The sequence below is a fragment of the Erigeron canadensis genome, chromosome 1 (assembly GCF_010389155.1).
Source record: "Erigeron canadensis isolate Cc75 chromosome 1, C_canadensis_v1, whole genome shotgun sequence".
NCBI lineage: Eukaryota > Viridiplantae > Streptophyta > Magnoliopsida > Asterales > Asteraceae > Erigeron > Erigeron canadensis.
In genome coordinates this window covers 51,065,341-51,084,219 of record NC_057761.1, presented here as the reverse complement: position 1 = coordinate 51,084,219, position 18,879 = coordinate 51,065,341, and the positions used below count along the sequence as shown (strand labels likewise).

The window sequence follows — 18,879 nt, the reverse complement described above, 5'->3', positions numbered from 1 at the left end:
AAGCTTACAGCTCAGCTGGCACCCTAAACACGTTTACTACACAATAATTAAAAGAAGCTATATTCATACACATCTTTTTTTAACGCCAAGTGTTATATATTAATGATGCGAACTCCAGCAGCGACATCCAAAGTGGACGGTATGCTGGAAGTTACAACTCGCACACTTCTGCTGAACAAGAGTGATAACACGTACGTATGTCAACACGCTTAAGAGGTAAATGCCCGAAATCATATGGAAACGTATCTTGTAAAGGGCATTAGCCATTAGCTAGCTAGTGATAAAAACCAACCAAAATCATGAATGATGAACAATATACGCAAACTTTATACCCTACATGGCTAACTACTATATCTTCACCAGCAAGTCTTACTAGAAAGTGACGATATTATAATTTAAAAAGCCACAAAGCAATGCTACACACAAAAAAAAAAGCATCAATCATGAAAAACACACCCAGCGTAAAAAGTTTAATTTCAATCATACACGTAATTTTTAATGGAAAAGATGTGGAGTATAATACTTGAAAATGCAACAACTTAGAAAATCATGACTAACATTCTATATCTTTTCGAAAGCAATATGTTAAAATGCGTGGTTTTGTTGTATCTATCAGCTTCGTTTTCATGGAGTTATTCATGGATATCATGTTTTTAGAGAGTCCTGTTCAATGACAATGAGTCAACAAATGTGACAGCCTATTAAGTCATGACTAATCCTACAATAAGATCAACGCACAAGACAAATAGTTGAACAAAACAAACATCAACCCATCAGGTGTTGAAAAAGTTGAATAAAACAAGAGTAGGGAAACCTGAAGTCTTCCTTCTTGAGACATGTACTGTAAAAAACTACTGTATTTCCTTGCTAATCAAGTATTTATCGATACAACTACAATAAAAGATTCTTATTTGCCTAAAATAATCACATATAATTTACTTTTTTCGTCAAAGACAAATACACACATCTTACACTTATAATTGTGCATAATGAAACTTAACCTATAATCTTTTTAATCAATAATTAATGCTAGTATTTGATTGCCTAGAAGATTTCCACATTTGTGATTTAATTTGATCAATTATTAAGACTAGACAAGTCAGTTTTTGATTCGTATCAAGAAATAAATTGGGTATGGTTACTTGGTTGGTGACAGTCAGATCAAACATCGAAGCACACTTTCAATGTTTTCAAAACACATGGTTTGGGAATTGGGTCACTAGCATTCAAACGATGCTTCAAAAGAGGCACTTGTTTATATATGAAAGTCTGAAATTTTAATCATTGACCAGATATTCACTACATAGATATACCACCAAGAGTCCTGCTCCTACATAACACAAATTTGTAAAAAAATAAAGATATAAAAAGGTTCCATAATCATTACTTAACTTCATAAAACATGGGAGTCAAGAATGCATATCCCAAGTTCACTAGAAAGAATGCAGTGCTACCAAATACCAGAAAGGTTTTTAGTCTTGCGCGACAGGTGGAGTGTATATACATAAAAAGGTGGTTTAGAGGATTAAACCTTGCACTGGTTCAGGCTTAGAAGGTGGTTGCTGCTGCTGCTCCTGTGGCTCAATTGGAGCTGAGGCTTTTGGAGACTCGGATAAATGAACTTGAGCAAAATCATCCACCACCTTCTGTTTGTCTCCATCATCAGCCTTGCCCACTTTCTCCTTTGTTTGTTGACCAACTTCCGAGGCAGTTTTGACTACTTTATTGAAAGCACCCGTTACCCATGAAGCGCTAGTAAAAACATACCTGTTCTTCATAATGGCAGATCCAGCATTACTTACGGTTTGTTCTGCAGCTGCAAATGCTGATTTGGCTTTCTCAGAAACTTGAAGTTTCTGGTCAACTTCTTTGACTTTTTCATTGACTATGGAGGTACCTGTGCTGACCTTCTCAGTGAATCCTATTTTCTTGTCAAAAGAAGCAACTTTAGCAGATGCTGTGGAAGTTAGCCCATGTTTCTCATCAAAGGATTTGGCTTTACTAACAGCATCTTTACCCAAGACAAAACCCTTTGCAAACATGCTGCTCACCACATCCTCAGCCTTGCGAAGAGCAGATTCATTTTCTGGAGTGTTCATGGCTCGTGGCTGTAAAGAATTTATGATTATGACATAAACAATTAGAGGCGACAAGACAGGCAGGTCAGAAAACAGGTCAAAATAGATATGGACTGAAATGAGTCAGATTTTTAGAATGGGTCAAAACAGGCCAGGCTGGGTTGGCTTGAACGGAAACGATGTTTTTGTCCATTTTATAAAAAAAATTATGCATTAATTATTATTACAAATAATACACCAATAACTTGAATCTTTGAATAAAAGACGACATAGGTGAGTATGCTTGTAGGCATTAAACATAGTGGTAGCCACTTTCAACCAGTTCGGTCCGTTTACCCAGTAGCTACTTTTCGTTAGACCCAAATGAAATTAAAAAAAAAAAAGTGCCTTTATCGACCCAGTTATAAGCAAGTGGGAAGCATTTTCTTTCTTTAGAAATAACAATATGTCAAAGAATATTTGAAAGCATGTACATCTTGAAGGATTATCTTACTGAAAGGGCAGCTGTAGCTTCTGGTGGAAGCTGATACTCTGGTGCCAGAGTTACAGTGACGGCTGTATCAACTATTGTTGCTCCCTGATAATTACAAATAATAGCAAGCCCAATCATTTCCACATGCATAAATGAGGGATAAGTTCTTTCTATTACGTAAGGTGTGCCTATGAGATAATATCTGAAGCTGAAAAAGTGAGATCTAATAAAAACAAAAATAAATAAAAACGACATGAAAATTAGTAGACATAAAGTTATTTCATCACCTGATACAGGATTTTAATGCAAACTATTGACAGAGAGACGATGAAAACCCTCATGAAGAAAATACCAGGTGACTTTTTAAAACTTGATAACCTTAATGTAAACTATTCTTCCTTGGATATAGCACTATAATCAAATCTCTATTAAATATTAATCTATCATAGGTATAATATTAACCACTTGAGAAATGGAGCGTTAAACCAAAATTTGTGAAATAGGAAGGATGAGTATAGTGGCAATGAAGGAATATGGATTGTATAGATGGTTGGAAGCGTGAGTACTTAGAAGACGGTATCTAGAATCTGACTTTGTTAGTATTTAGTTGTTGTAATATGTGCTTTGACTGCTCGTAGTTGTTGTTTAGGAATGCCCAAATGGCTATTAAGTGGTTCTACTTGTAATGTTTTTTGGAAAAATAAATTGATACAAGTGACTTTTGAAATGATTACCCTCAATTCTTTACATGTAACCAACCAAATAAGTTTTTGAGAATTAGGAAATAAGAGGAAAACGTTGCAGTGGAGAATCAATAGCATGAATAATGGAAAAGGCAAAAAAGTATCACAACTTCACAAGGAATCAAGGATTATAAATATGTTTCACGTGGAAATTTTATGTAAAGAGGGGGTGCAATAAAGGTCCTTGGAAGCCTGGTATAAGTGTGTTGGCATGGTGTCTAGGGCAATAGGGCCTGGTCCTAGCTATAACCAGTACTGTTATAACAGGTCCTCGGACTAACATTTTTAGGCACGACAATCATAAACGGTTAATGCCTGGTCCATCAACCTGTTTCGGGACTTTTACAGTTTGTGCATCTCTCAGGCCAAAATCCCGGTATGCTAAATGCCCAAAATTTTGATGGTCTCAATGATCATTAGTTCTTAGTTAATTTGTAGTACCCTGTGTAGGCAGGTAACCCTAATATGCAGCGATATTATCTTAAACAGATGCCTTCTGAATAACTAATTTTTATTGCCTATATGTACTTTTTGAGTTGTCCCGTCTAGACCATCCACTTTTTATCCCCTTCGGGACCGGTATAGTTTTCAGACATCTTTTTAGGTTATTAAAACTTTAAAATGTACCTCTATTAAGTCATTTTATTGTTACCAAAACGACGTCATTTGGGTAACAACATGGCCTAAGAGGACATATTTTAAACTCTTAATGACCTTAAAGGGGCAAAAAAAAAACAAGGTTCAATGGACTTGAAAGGACTAATTAAAGATTTTGAATTAAACTAAAAACAACTTACCATGGTATCAAAAGAGAGAACCAAACAGAATGCATACAAGTATAGGAATCTAAGTTTTAGACTGGATGAATAATGAGTATATAACATGGTGGTAAACAATTTCTTTTGCTCTTCCTATAGTCTTCTAGCCATTGTGATATTGTATGTATGCAGAGAAAAAACTACTGTCTTACAAACTAGAAGTTACTTACAGAAAGAAGAACAGCTGTGTCTGCTCCTTGTGAATCTGTGAAAGTGACAAATGCATTTTGGGAAGATTCGTCATTACTGCACAGAAAATTGCATATTGATGTTAACAGAAACTAAATAAAAAACTTTAAGGTAGAAATTAAGTTGGATACTAACCTTTGCACCTCAACATATATGATGTCACCAGAAAAGGAAAAGAACTCCCTTACATCCCGCTGAGAAGCCTTTAAGGACAGATTACCAACTTTAACAGTTTTTACCTGCATGAATAAAAGATACAATTAACACTAGGAGACGAATACTCGATCATTCAATCAATATAGCTAAGGATATGTCAAGTTAATTGTTCAAAAAGCTTTGGCTTCCATGTTATACGTGACCCATGAGTAGAACCTTGACCTAAAAATCATACATCATGTAGTATATAGTACAATAAGAAAGCACAAATAAATCTCAGTAACATATATATCCTGTTAAGTTACTCAAAAGCAGATATGAAACTCTGTTTGTTTGCTTTCTGTTAGACCTATCTGATATCTGCTAACTTTTCTTGTACTAAAATTGTATTACCCAACCTATATTCGACAGAATTAACGCAAGTTAAACGGTCACTTGTTCTTCTATAAACCTTTGAATCTCAAAAAGAGAACAGAAGAATTCTATACCATGCCTCAATATATATTTCGCTCATAGGGAATGAAACCACATAAGACATCACTAAGATGTCAACCAAAAAGGTTACTCTTAAATAATGACAACCAGGAAGGAGGTGTCCAAAAGACACTGCTGAAACTCAAAACACACTCAATAACTTCAAAATTCATTGAAAAAGAAAGGAGACTGAAAGCTTGTTAAACAGATTGACATTATCTAACACCGGATCTAATAGTTTATTTCTGATGCATCAAACCGACATGATCTCTTAACATATTTGAACCATTCCATAATTTCCTACTTCCTTGGGCTATTTCCAATATCTAAGATAAGTGACAGGCTACCACTGGGAATACTATCGGCCAATCAGAAAATTCAAAGTGAAACATTTACATCAACAAAATCTGTTATGATAGAATAAAAACCAATCCAATTCCACATTGAAGTTCTTCCATATCCATGGTAACGACAATCCTTCCCAGACTCCACATCCCTTACTGCTCAATAATCAACAGTACCAATCATCCCAAATAGATATCCATGTTATTTCTATTCTTATTCCAGATAATCGACTAACAAGATTTAACGCTTTGTAATTTGCTTCTTATTTTTATAGCTTCATATTCAATAAATAAAAATGAGAATTATAACACGCAAGTCCTTAGCATCGATTGTACAATAAATGTATGACTACTATATACTCTAAATGAAACTCTACTATCAGTTTTCTTACCTAGGTAAGTAAAAGTATTTTAATCATACCTACTATCTACATTCAATAGTTGTTGAGTTAAACAAAAATACTCATACAAAGTCCACAAAACTAAGATGTGTCATTAACATCGACCAATTATCACTCGTCGACATCTAGAATACTTGACATAAAACTCAGATTATATTAAAGGCATACAAGTTTTCTGTGCTTCAAATTAAAACAGATCTAATCTATCTATACTATACAAAACAATAACACAAATTAATCATATCTTACAAATATGAGCTACTAAATAAATCGTAACAACAACAAAATCACAAAAAAAAAAGAGATTAAAAGTTACAATTAACACAGCAGTAACTGTTTAGCTAAAACAGATCTATATAACTATAATAATATGCTCGTACGATACATATATATACTGACCGACGACATATTGCGAAAGCTTTGAAATGAGATTTCAGGGATGACGTGTCAAAGAGAGGGTTTTGAATAGATTTTGATTTGAAAGGGAAACAAGGGCGCACTGTGTTTTTTTTTGTTATATACTATTGAAAAGCTTAGCGTACAAGCTTTGTTGCAAATGGTACTACTGGTTATTTCTGTTTGATTATGTATAGGTCCGGGTTTCTCGGGTCCGATCCCCGTTTATGTTTTGTCTGAACTTGCCTGAAATATTTACCATTTTATTTTCATTGTATGACCGACCATCCGTTTACCTTTTTTGACTTTTTCACTAAGGCCTTATTTACCCAACTTTAGAATCATTGAATTGGCGCAAATAGGGGTGTTCATATTGCGGTTCAAACCGAGAAAACCGGACAACCGACCCGAAGTTGGACCAAAACCGAACGAAACTGAAGCTTACGGTCCGGTCCTCGGTCCTATAAAATCATCTAATTCGGTTCTCGGTCCGGTCCATGTATAAACCGAGAAATTGCATGTTCAGAACCGAGAACATGATACAAGATTAACTTCAAATGGTATTCTAAGTTCCTTTTGATTCACTCTTCTAGAATAACTAAAATCTTTTATCATATTTTATCTTAGATTCCTAGTATCCTAAATTCATAGACATGCATGCATATCATATTGTTTTGCCACATACACGCTTTAATATGAGTACACATTACTTTGATTACATCTCTAATACAATTGATTTACTCATATATGACATGTAACATATTCATCACTCATTTTATTTTGGATCATGAATACCTCTATAATGGAATTGATTTTGCTTTAAAATAAGGAATGTGATCAATTTTCATTGGATGTTAAAATCTAAATCTTGCGTAGACTTTTAGTATTAAAAAAAGTTCGTAAACAATTTAATGTTTTGAAATTTTCTTGGTCCCGGTCCAACACTTAAAACCCGAAAATCGACCACAAACCGAACATGAACCGAACCGAGTTAGTTGGTTCAGTTCTCGGTCCTATATTTTCTTATAATCGGTTTTCGGTCCGGTCCTGAGTTGGTCCGGTTCTTGGACCGTGAACACCCCTAGGCGCAAACAAGCCTGTGGATAGAATCATTGTTTAGGCTTCCAATATGCGTTTTGGATTATTGGGTTGTCTCTTTCCAGCCTTTTGGATTAGGCGATTCACCGATTTTGAAAGGCCTTTCAGTGTTCTATTAGCAAGATCCATATCATCTTGAAGCAGCAAAACATAACGGCTAAGATCTTTATCTCTTTCTAGTTGATCTGTAGGCTTTCTTGCCAACATAATACCCGAGGCACTAAGAATGGCTGTTAACCACTTCCAACAATACCGTATACATATCACCAATAAAATCGGGACCAACCCTATCATTTTGCATATTACCACAATCGTCATTTGAAGTGCTATACACAAGCTCAAACTATAATTTTGATATTTTGGATGAATATCTTGCATTTGCGACTACCAAATGAGAACGATATTCTGCTTTTTTTCCAATCAGATAATTGGTTAGTCCAGTAGCTCTCTACTTTAAAGACCTTGATATGGTTCCAAATCCATTTTACGGATAACTTATAGCTCAAGGTTGCAAAAAATTTAAAAAGAGGGGAAATTGCACCAAGTATGACTCCTATTGATTGTATAACTACAATAACCTGTTTGAACCACGTTAATGTGACCGTCACTGATCGTTTATCATTCGTGATATGATAATTGGCGATAATTGAAATCCCTATGTCTAGTAACTATACGATGGGCGTATTTACTCTTAAAGACATAATATAGGGTTTCTTATTAGATGATTGGAACTTCAGGGACTAATGTAGCACATAATAAACACCGGGGTTAAAACTGTAAGTTCTCTTATTATAAATAGAGACTCATGGGTTACATTTTAACCTCCTAATCTTTCACATAGTCTTGTGTGTTTGCTCTCCCAAATTCTAATCCCCATCTAAGAACAATCATCTTGTTTTGGGAACCCGACATCAATGACAAACATTATTGCTTTTATAAGGTCCTCTAGATTGTTAGGTACACATTATTATTATCATATTTTCATTATATTTATAATACGAATCATAATTATTCCAACATAACCAACATAGACCACGTATAATATGACCTATAGTCTCCTCTAGTACCATATCTAATTAAAACGTAATACATATAATAGGTGTATAAGATAGTGCTCACAACACATATTGCCCCAGAAGCATAGGTTGTTGTAAAGCAAACTGCCATGAATTGGGGGTTACTACCGGTTCGTGCCATGATCCAATAGTTGCTCACATGTTGCTTAAGCTTCTCACAACTTAATATTCTCGGTATTTGCAAGTCTAGATCTTTCAAAGCTGCTTCATGACCTACTTAATTGGTATTTCGATTCTATCATCCGTTTAAAATTGAGAATATATAGCGAAAGATGAACAAATATGTATTATCAGCAACATGAGTAACATCGGTATGAACAATGTTGCTACACAGAGCTCTCGTCAATTATCGGATAAATTTGGATATTATAATTCAAAGAAATTTCCCTACCCATGGATCGGCCAGCAGCATACGAAAAAACACCAGTATTAATTTGAATGCAGACATTAACGACCAAAGTGATGACCAGAATACCAAAAGCTATGATATTTGTGAGAAGTTCCTTGTTGTCCATGTTTGCTAGAGAAGGCAATAAATTTGCCATCATGGTACACATGAAAGGCATTGGATTATTTAGATCCATGGGTAGCTTCATTGCAATAGCTATCATGGTGAGAGCATGGTGAAATATTTACATGGAAACCATAGTTTTTTGTTTAAGAAACCATGTAATAAATCAGCCACCATCGCCAGGATGCAAATAAGAGAGGCTAACGCGATATACATCCCAATCCATGGCATAGGTTCACTATACTTGTTTTGCTCATCTCACTGGTATACTAACATGCATGGCGTAACTCCACAAAGAAGTTTGTAAATCTTTTGAAACGTTATAAGATTGCAGTTGTTTCAATACATGGATGTATTCATTAAAGTTGGAACCCGTATATAGTTATGTTTCTATAAAGTACGAGTAATTGATTATTTGTGATTAAAGGTGTTGCTGAAGTTGGTGGAAATGATGACAATTAATTAACTAGAACAATACATGTGCATTGCTCGGGTTACACTTGATTATTAAATATAACCTCTTTTTTTTTGTTTATTTACATACTTTAGTTAAGTTTCAACCGATAATTAAATTTAAGATTGGAATTGGTATAAAATAAAAGCAAGTAATTATATGTAGGAATGGCATGAGACATGTTCGGGGCGGGTGGTACCAAACCCGAACCCGAACCTAATAAGGAAAATATGCTACTTGAACTTGACCCAATATCCATAGGTACCTTTATCAAAATCAAAATATTGCTCAAAACCAACCGGATATCCGATCCCCGTTAACCATTCGAAACCCAACCCTAATAGTGAAAACTTTCTTAACATACCAAATATTAACATCTAAATTTCTAAATATCACTATAGATATTCACGTAAAAAAAGACAAGCATTTAGAATATAGATTTCGATGAACCCGGTAGCGGTAGCACATGGGGGATAAAAGGGGGCCAATGTCGCCCCAAAATTTAGACTTTGTCATGTAATTCTAAATTTTTCATAGATTTTTAAAATTTTATTATTGGTTTTCTAACATTTTGACCTTTTATATTTATTTTTCACAGTTCTGAGATTTTTTTTTGTACGTCTCTGGATGAACCCAATGAAAAAAGTGAAAGGCACATCACAAGTATTACTAACTCAAAAAAGGAGAAAAATATAAAAGTGATACACACATGTAAGGAATGTGAGCGTTTACATACCAAGATATATAAGAACGTATTTGGCACGCCACATGATTTATATATATCTCTAAAACAATAATCCTCGACACAAATGATTTGTAACCCAAATGATGTTTGCTGGAAATTTATAAGCTATGAATGTGTATCGTGTCCTTCATCAAGTTATAATAAACATAGATGAACAACCTCGCTTAAGAACCCGCTAAACGTGATGTAAACCTATATTTTGTACCTACCAGTTGATATCTTTTTAACCTTGCATATTTTTTATAATAAAATGTTGTTTAAAACAAAACAAAAAAAAACATTGAAGTAATTATAAATTCACGAAAAAAAAGACTCATAAAATGATGAGTGCCACTATTAACACGAAACAATGTTACAGTACTAATATGACCAAAACATCATGCATTTAAGTTCGCAAGGATATAATATATATCAAATAATTAAGAGGAAAAAAATGATATTTTATAACATGTTGATGATGTAGATTGTAGCGGCCGAAACACATATGAGAGCTCCATCCACAAGTCCACATTGCTTGCTAAAGATCTATATATCATCACAACTATATAAATATCATATCATATCTAATTAATATATTTAATGAAAATTAAAGCAAGTAAAATCACAGTCACACATTTCAAAAATTGTGAGCCGATCCACTTTTCCATCCGTCCTTTTTTCATTATTTGTCTGTCCAGCTTCCAAATCCTTCTTCCATTAATCTTGTATCTTTAGGACTTTAGATGGGTTTACTGATCGGTTTTGTTGGGTTATGTATGGTGGTGGTGAAGAGCCATGGCTTAAGGAAATTTGCTACTCAAGAAAGTTGGTTTTGGAGAGCAATGGTGTATGTGAATGGACGGTTTCCATTAGCTTAGAATCTTTTATTCTTGTCATATATGCTTGATGTTAATTATCATCCACCCATTTAAAATAGATTTTTTGCTAAAAAGGAGGGAAGTTCGTTATATGTCAGCTAATTTCCAATACCCACGTTTGAATTATCCAATTAACAATCTCTCCGTTTTAAATGGAGTAATTTAGACGGTTTAGATCAAAAGAAATTTGAAACTAAGGATCAAGATTAAATTTTATTAATAAGCACCGGTAACAATCTACCAATATATATATGACAATGTCCTAAATTTTCTTATGGAGAAACAAGGACCGTTAGATGAGTTCTAACTTTTGATTACAACCCTTAGATCTAAATAATAGTACCATTACCAAATTTAATATTAAGTAAACACAACATTAGTCCATCTAATTTAAATAATTTACATTTTTTTGTTTTCCATCACTAATTTACACTTTTCACCATTAATATTCAATCACTAATATTAAGAAAACATAATATTAGTCCTTGTATTTTAAATAATTAGATATTGTATATTCAATAAAGTATATATATATATATATATACGTAAGAAGTCATAGATCAATCGATCAGTGTAATGTGTAAACATAATAAACTAATATATATATATATAGATGGGGGACAATCTCATACTCGCTTTTTCCATATATATATATATATATATATATGCATTTATGAGTTCATATTGTAATTGTACTATTAAGTTATCAAATTTTTACAATTATATTATATACATTAAAGTCTTTTAGATTATTTGATTATTATTTAACCAATATAGATAACTATTAATTTATTAATTAAAGAAAAAATATGTCATTCACTATATATATTAGATACTAGATTAAACCTGTACGTTGTACGAGATAATTGAGAACATAAATATAAAAACAATAATTGATAGTTACATTATCATTCATAGTTATGGTAATATAAAGAAATGTCAGATTACAACTGATGGAAACAATTAAATTATATTTTATGAATATATGATATACGCCAAGTATATATAAAAGCAAGACTAATGAAACATAAATATTTATAAATCATAAAAATCTTTCTCATGATATATAATTTTTAAATATAATATAAATAAATACTTTTCAAAAAAATTAATAAACATAATATAATAAACAATCTTATTTGATAAAAGATAACTATCAGTGAATTAATAAAAAAAAAAAGTAGTATCATGTATATAATCTTTGTACCTATATAGAAAATAGAAAATTAAATATTAATGATTAGGATTATAATTAATGATTATGATCAAAATTGATTATAAAGATCATACATGGCAACATAGATATAACATAAGGTAGATCGATGAGAACCCTTTGATCCCGTGTACCGAATTGGTACCTACAAAACCTCAATGTTGAGTTTTTTTGCATCGATGATTAACTATAATTATCAGTCTTATCCATGACAAGAATTAAATATGCGTTCCTCAAGATAACAGATTCTTAATGATGTCATGGTGGCCAACCCACCTAAATGAGTTGGTTTGAAATTTAATCATTATAGTAAATAAAGTGTTTTGTTTATATTTACTTTTATATCATCATTATACAAATATATAACAACCATATTATAAAAACCAACTACACTAAAGAGCAATTTTGAATATTACTATTTTCACCAGTATTAGATGTATTTAACATTACATTGTCATTATACAAAAATTTATATATCTTACTAGCCATATTTGATGCAAATAAAACTTTAAATAACAATACAATTGTATTTTAACATTTTATCTATAATTAATAATTATGTTATTCTTAAAACTTATTATGTTTATCTCGCGTAATATGCAGGAAAATATAATTTAACTTTTATATATACAAAAATACGATTTTCTTAAATAATTATTAATCAATTGAAATATTTTATTTCACTTAATCAACATTTGCTTATGTTGTTAATCCTATCAAATTGAAAAACTTATTACTTGACACTTTTTAATAAGTTATTTATTATATGTTTTTCTTAATAAATTTAAATGTTGAAATTTAGGATCTTTTATAAGATTATATTATGAACTTTCAAATCTTGATTATTGTATTATAGTTTGCTTTTACATAAGTGATGCTAAGTAAAGTACATATTAAAAGTTTAAGATTTTAATTTCCTAAATATTTTAGTTTTTTAAATTTCTTACATAAACCCAATATTTGTTTCAAATATTATTAATATATAAGTACATAATCCGAAACTCTTAATATATTAATGTAAATCTAATTTTAAAAATTCAAAAAGTTAACTATAAACATAAAAAGTAAACTTTTAAAAGGTGAGCAATTAGCAAGATCTTAAACCTTTGGAAAATCCATCAGGGTATAAATTACACTTTCAAAATTTGTAGGAGTGGATAATTAAGAGGGTTTTCGATATTACTGGGTTTCATTCCAAACATACGTAGTTCAAATGCTAACTACTTTTGTTTTGTTAAATTTTATTTATATGTGTATTTATATAAACATTAAACTACGTGAAAATTATAAAAAATGACTAATATAGTTACACACTAATTAAAGAGAAGTCAAATCCATATAGAGTTCTTATTTATATTCTGCTAAACAAATCTATTTATATTGAATTTCAAATTATCACTTGATACAATAATTTGAAAGTGTTATTAATTGTTTATACAAACATACATTAACTTTGATCGTAAATGCGATAGTTTTCAATGAAAATTTGCTTATATGTATATTAACTCATTACAGCAAGATACTAATTAATTTACATCTTTGGCATCATGATACTAATTAATCTATTTTCAATATTTTTTTTTTGTAGTTGTCAATGTATGATATTGTGAAACGATAACTTGTCACTAATTAAATATGTTATCTCGCGTATTACGCGGGACAATAATCTAGTAAGTATATATAATATAAGATTTGTCTTTGTCAGAACCTTTAGTTAGGGGGTTTAATTAGAAAATGCGAAGAAGATATATAGTGATCGAGGCAGATATCATATTGTTCAGGCCGGCTTATAGTTATATCCCTTGTGAATACTATAATACGAGTCTTATGAAAGACTTGTATATATAGATAAACTCCATGCTTTTAATTAAAAACATGGTTAAGTGCACGTAATTTCTATGCACTTTAACCCTTAAAAATATTTAAGTTATTACATTTATAAATTTATAATGTACCCCACGTAATTTCCTGTAAATTGAAAAGGGACCCTCGGTTTCAGCTAAAGTCACCGAGTCAAGTATGCACGTACTGATTAATTGTTTGATAATTGACAATATAAATATACTGTATACAGTATAAAAGTTAAAATTCAGACTTTCACTTTCACTAGCCGGCTTGGAAATTTAGTGGAGTAATTAGAAAGACAATTTCCATGAACCGAATGATCAAAAGAGTCCTTAGTCGTAATTATATTTGATGATTCCGTCGACTATATTGAACCACATATCAATCTATAAACCCTTATAAAACATATTAAAATTCTATTTTAGGTAATTTAATCAATATCCTCGTATTACCCAAATTCACATATTACCTCTAATTCTATATCTATAAACAGTCACTTCTTTCTCCTTTTTCTATTTACACACACATATCAATTCCCACATTGTTTTGTATTATCATCGTCGTTTAACCGCCGCATTGCGCCGGCACCAACCATCGTAATTATTTACACCCTTATGAAACTGACGTTTTGAACTATTGTTTGCTCTTTGTAAGACCGGCCATCTCGATCATATCTTCTCTTTATTGATTGAAAACACTACTTCACATATCATACGTATTTATAAACATCTATTACTAAAATATTTGGAGCATTACTCGATATAAAAACTCATAAAAGAAAAGAATTATTTATGCTCACAATGTTTACAAAATTAAGTTTGGGTGTTATATTTTATGACCGTGAATTTCATCATATTCATTTATATTAACTTCAAGATCAACAATACACTTCTTTTTATATATAATTTGGAACATACTCATGTTAAGGAGACCAATCCTCATGGAAAAAATTCAATGAATAGGATGACTCTTTAAAATATGAGTAATTTTAGGATTAATTACTTTTTAGCTTGTTTTTTTTATCTTTTAAAAAGCAACTCATCCTAGATGTAGCAATATTTTAAAGAATAATCCTATCTTTAGATTTTTTTCATCCTCACGACCAATGTTACTAATTAATTAAGCACAATGATGGCAAATACGAGTATAATTTAAGCAAAAAAACCTCTAAATTAAAAGTTCTACATAAATCACATGATGGATAAAACTTGAGCAGGTAATTCTCAGTAAAAGCTAATGTAGGCTAGCTCATTTGATAGAGGTTTATATCTCTTGGGTAGAAGACCAACATTCAAAACTTTACATATGGTTTTAGGATTAGGATAAATTTTGGTGTAATATTTAGCCGTTGATAAAAAACTCTTAAAGAAAAAGTTCAACATAGATTACCTAAAATGATTTCTTCTAGCATAGATTACGTTGTCCAGACTGTTCAGATTTTTTGGGTAACACTTGCACAACACTATGCGCTTGTATATCTTTAACAAAGACGTTTTTTAAGCATGGGTTTTTGGTACGTATCAATCCTGTTGGTTTATATGCCTTTTCCTCTGACCTTGATTTAGGTTGGAATGGTAAATAACCGAATAACACGTACATTAGTGTATATGTAATTCTAGTTGGTTCAGCATTTTACCTCACACGTAAAAAGAATTTTAAGGAATCTCCTGCTAAACAAAACGTCTCTTGCTACTGATCAAACCTTCCTATCTATTTCTACTCAATTAAGAACTTTGATACTTATGATGAACCGAATGGGAGATAAAAAAGGTATTTAAAATCAACTCAGCCCATAATATGCGGAAGTTTAGTTATTGGGTTTTAACCATGTTCTAAATATCTAAGTCAATCCCTTTTTCAAATGTGGTTATATTTATCCTTTTTTCCACCTATTATATAAAGAGGTTAGAGTTATGTGGCTGTTAGACACCCAAGCTTGGGTGTAGAACTCCTCACATCTTGTTTTTTTAATCCATAAAAAGCATGGGAGACCAAGTATTTATAGATTTATTAAAAAATTAGTATGTGAATGGTTTTACACCCAAATTTGGGTATCTTACAGCAACATACTTCATTTTCTCTTATATAAAACATTATGTTATATAAATTCATGGGTTATTATATCACTGTTCTGTTTTAGATATTAAGTAAGTTGTTTTTTTTGTGTTTTAATTAAAATTTGTAATAGAATGTTTACCTATTTGGCTTAGAATATCATTTATTATTATTGGCGATTCATCATGTTCTGGTAATTTTCATTCATTACCATAATAAAAGTTTAAATTCTTTGTTATGAGTTTTATGTTACACTTTTGTTTCGACAGACTCTAGACATACAAAATATTCTCAATATAGACCCGAAACAAGATCATGTTATTCTTGTGTAAAATCAGTAGTTTGGATACTTTATGTCTGATAGCTTATCAATTATTTATGGGAATAATGTTTACATCAAAATTCAAAGAATATATTAGGGCTGAAATATTGATTTTACTTAAGGGCCCTAAAAATCAAGTTGGTACTATCTCTTGGGTAGAAGATCAACATTCAAAACTTTACATATAGTTTTAGGATTAGGATAAATTTTGATGTAATATTTTGCCGTTAAAGAAAATCCTTTAAGTAAAACTTCAGCATAGCTTACCTAAAATGATTTCTTCTACCATAGATTACGTTTTTAAGACTATTCAGATGTTGTAATATTTGTGAAAGAATTAATATATTCAACTTCATTCGGGGTCAATTAGTGAAGCATAAAAAGCCTAATTAATCTCGTTCACACACAATATATGTACACGGATCCATATTGACGACTTCTATGTCACCCTTATTGGCAACGTGTACAACTTGGCCACCACTTATGATATGGGATCGGGATGTCATATATTTTGTTGGTTTTTTATTTAACACATGGTGTATATATTATTGAACCGTCTATTTCATGTCCAAATAAACTAATAACATTCGTAAATTTGTACAAACTCTACTTAACTTACTTTTTAATGATAAAGTTTTAATGTATATCAGACTAAATATTTTACCAGTTAACTTTTAACTGAATAATACGAGTATAAAAAATATTAAATTTTATTTGAATATATATACAATATGTTTTAAGTTTTTAACCCCTTAAACCCCTATTTGAAACTATGATGACTTGCATACAAGTATTCAATGCAACCTGAAAGCCTACCACGAATCCACTTATCAATATGACATGAAATAATTCAAACAACCTGTCAACTCGTTTGAAATGTTTCATTCGAAACCAATTCATTACCCTGACAATCCATTTTTAATAAATATTTTGGTTGACAAATTTATAATTAATATCATGTTGGGTATTTTGATTTTCAATCAACTAATCCAAATTTACAAACCCAAATTCGACGTAATAGATAACCCTATTTGAAACTCATATTAAAAGGTTCAAACATTTCTATATATAGATTAAATACCGTGCGTGATTCTTCGTGCACCTCACAACTAGATCAATACCCGGTCGTTGACCGGGTTAGAAACAAATCGACAATACACATATATACTTAAAAAGTACACGAAACATGTTTAACTTTACCTACAAAGATATAATAGTTAAAAAAAAATGCAAGAATCCAACTTTTACTAATAAGACGTAACACAAAACATTGCAACCTAAACATAATAGTTGAAATTAATTAATATCTAGATGTTCAAACAAATAAATTGATATTGCAAGAAATTTATGGTAAAAGACTATAATTTGTGTCTTGCCACTATTGTAAAAACACTAACTACATTAATAATTTTGCGTTATATATAGTCGGTGACCACATTACAATATAATCCTATATATCTAAAACACATTGAAACCCGGTCCAACCTGAATTTTTACTTGAAATCATTATAAATTTTTAACACACCAACCTGATTATTTTAAATCAGATCTTGCTTGGATTTTTAGGTTGCTAGGTCGATCCGACAACCATAATAAAATGTCGGCCCATTTAACACAAAATCAACCATTTAACCTACCAACCCATCAACCCACTTGACCAAAAAACAACCTATTTTAGTTACTTGACTTAAAACCAACCTATTTGCCCCATTTACTCGTCAACCCATTTGACTAAAAAAGAACGCATTTGACCCAAAACAAACTCATGTGATCTATCAGCCACATGACCCAAAAACAACCCGATTATAACTAATTAGGTCAACCGGGGTTGACCAAAGCCGAGGCAAGAATGAAATTGCTCACTAGAAGTTTTTTGTAACTTTTGCCAAAAAAAACTATCTCCATTATACTTTTATATTAATAACTTTTACATTAATAAACAAACTGTTACCACAACCATCATCGTCGTTGTTACTACCGTTACTTTATACGAATACCTTTCGAGTTATAATAAATATAAGGTGAGCCCATGACCCCATGTCATTACCCTATCATCTCTCCCTGAGTTTATTTTTTTCTTCTTTCTTAATTTTCATATGCTCCTAAATTATTTCAATCCATGTAGAAAAATCGATCGATATCAAAAATTCAACATCTCTATATGTAATTTGTTTACCAACAACAATCACACGAAGCCTTGAGATCTAGTTTCATATTGTTTCTTTTCTTCATTAGCTTTTGTTATTTCCATTTTATCTGTTTATTTATATATTTTTCTTTCCTTTTATTTGGTGAATATGACATTGAGTATGGTCATATGGATACAATAAAAAAATTGTTATGGATGCAGTTTTTTTTTCTAAACGGCAATTAGCTATCCATCTTTTAACTCTTAATAACTAATTGATTTTTTTAATTATTATTATGAATGCATGATCAATTAGTTTGTTTATTCTAAAGCTTTTTCAATTGTTCATCCATTAAAAGTTTATCACAAAATATTCAGTTTAGGAAAAGGATTTTTATAAAAGTAATGGATGAACATTGCATTAAAAACTATGGCTAATAAAACTCCAAAGGCATGTCTAATGGTATAAAGGTAGGTGTATTAAATATTATAAAAAATTTACCA

General features: G+C 31.2%; 1 protein-coding gene and 1 long non-coding RNA gene across 2 annotated transcripts; both read right to left on the bottom strand.

Annotated features, from left to right (window-relative positions):
* Positions 1-1,362: 1,362 nt before the first annotated feature.
* LOC122578674 (binding partner of ACD11 1-like) lies at positions 1,363-6,172 on the bottom strand. Its single transcript, XM_043750695.1, has 5 exons — positions 6,075-6,172; positions 4,436-4,539; positions 4,282-4,357; positions 2,572-2,655; positions 1,363-2,108 (listed from the first exon to the last, which is right to left on the bottom strand). Exons 1-5 carry the CDS (start codon positions 6,081-6,083, stop codon positions 1,518-1,520), a joined length of 864 nt encoding a protein of 287 aa, XP_043606630.1. The 5' UTR covers positions 6,084-6,172; the 3' UTR covers positions 1,363-1,517.
* Positions 6,173-10,254: 4,082 nt separating this feature from the next.
* LOC122585454 lies at positions 10,255-10,823 on the bottom strand. The gene is made up of 2 exons (XR_006321708.1): positions 10,569-10,823; positions 10,255-10,480 (listed from the first exon to the last, which is right to left on the bottom strand). It is a non-coding gene; the product is annotated as an uncharacterized LOC122585454 (long non-coding RNA).
* Positions 10,824-18,879: the final 8,056 nt, after the last annotated feature.

What these genes read in the sequence shown, in the direction of transcription:
- LOC122578674 (XM_043750695.1), bottom strand. An exon ending in ATATATGTTGAGGTGCAAAG is followed by an intron (nt 4,358 to 4,435) that starts GTTAGTATCCAA and finishes TTTTCTGTGCAG; the next exon opens with TAATGACGAATCTTCCCAAA. An exon ending in AAGCTACAGCTGCCCTTTCA is followed by an intron (nt 2,109 to 2,571) that starts GTAAGATAATCC and finishes AATTCTTTACAG; the next exon opens with CCACGAGCCATGAACACTCC.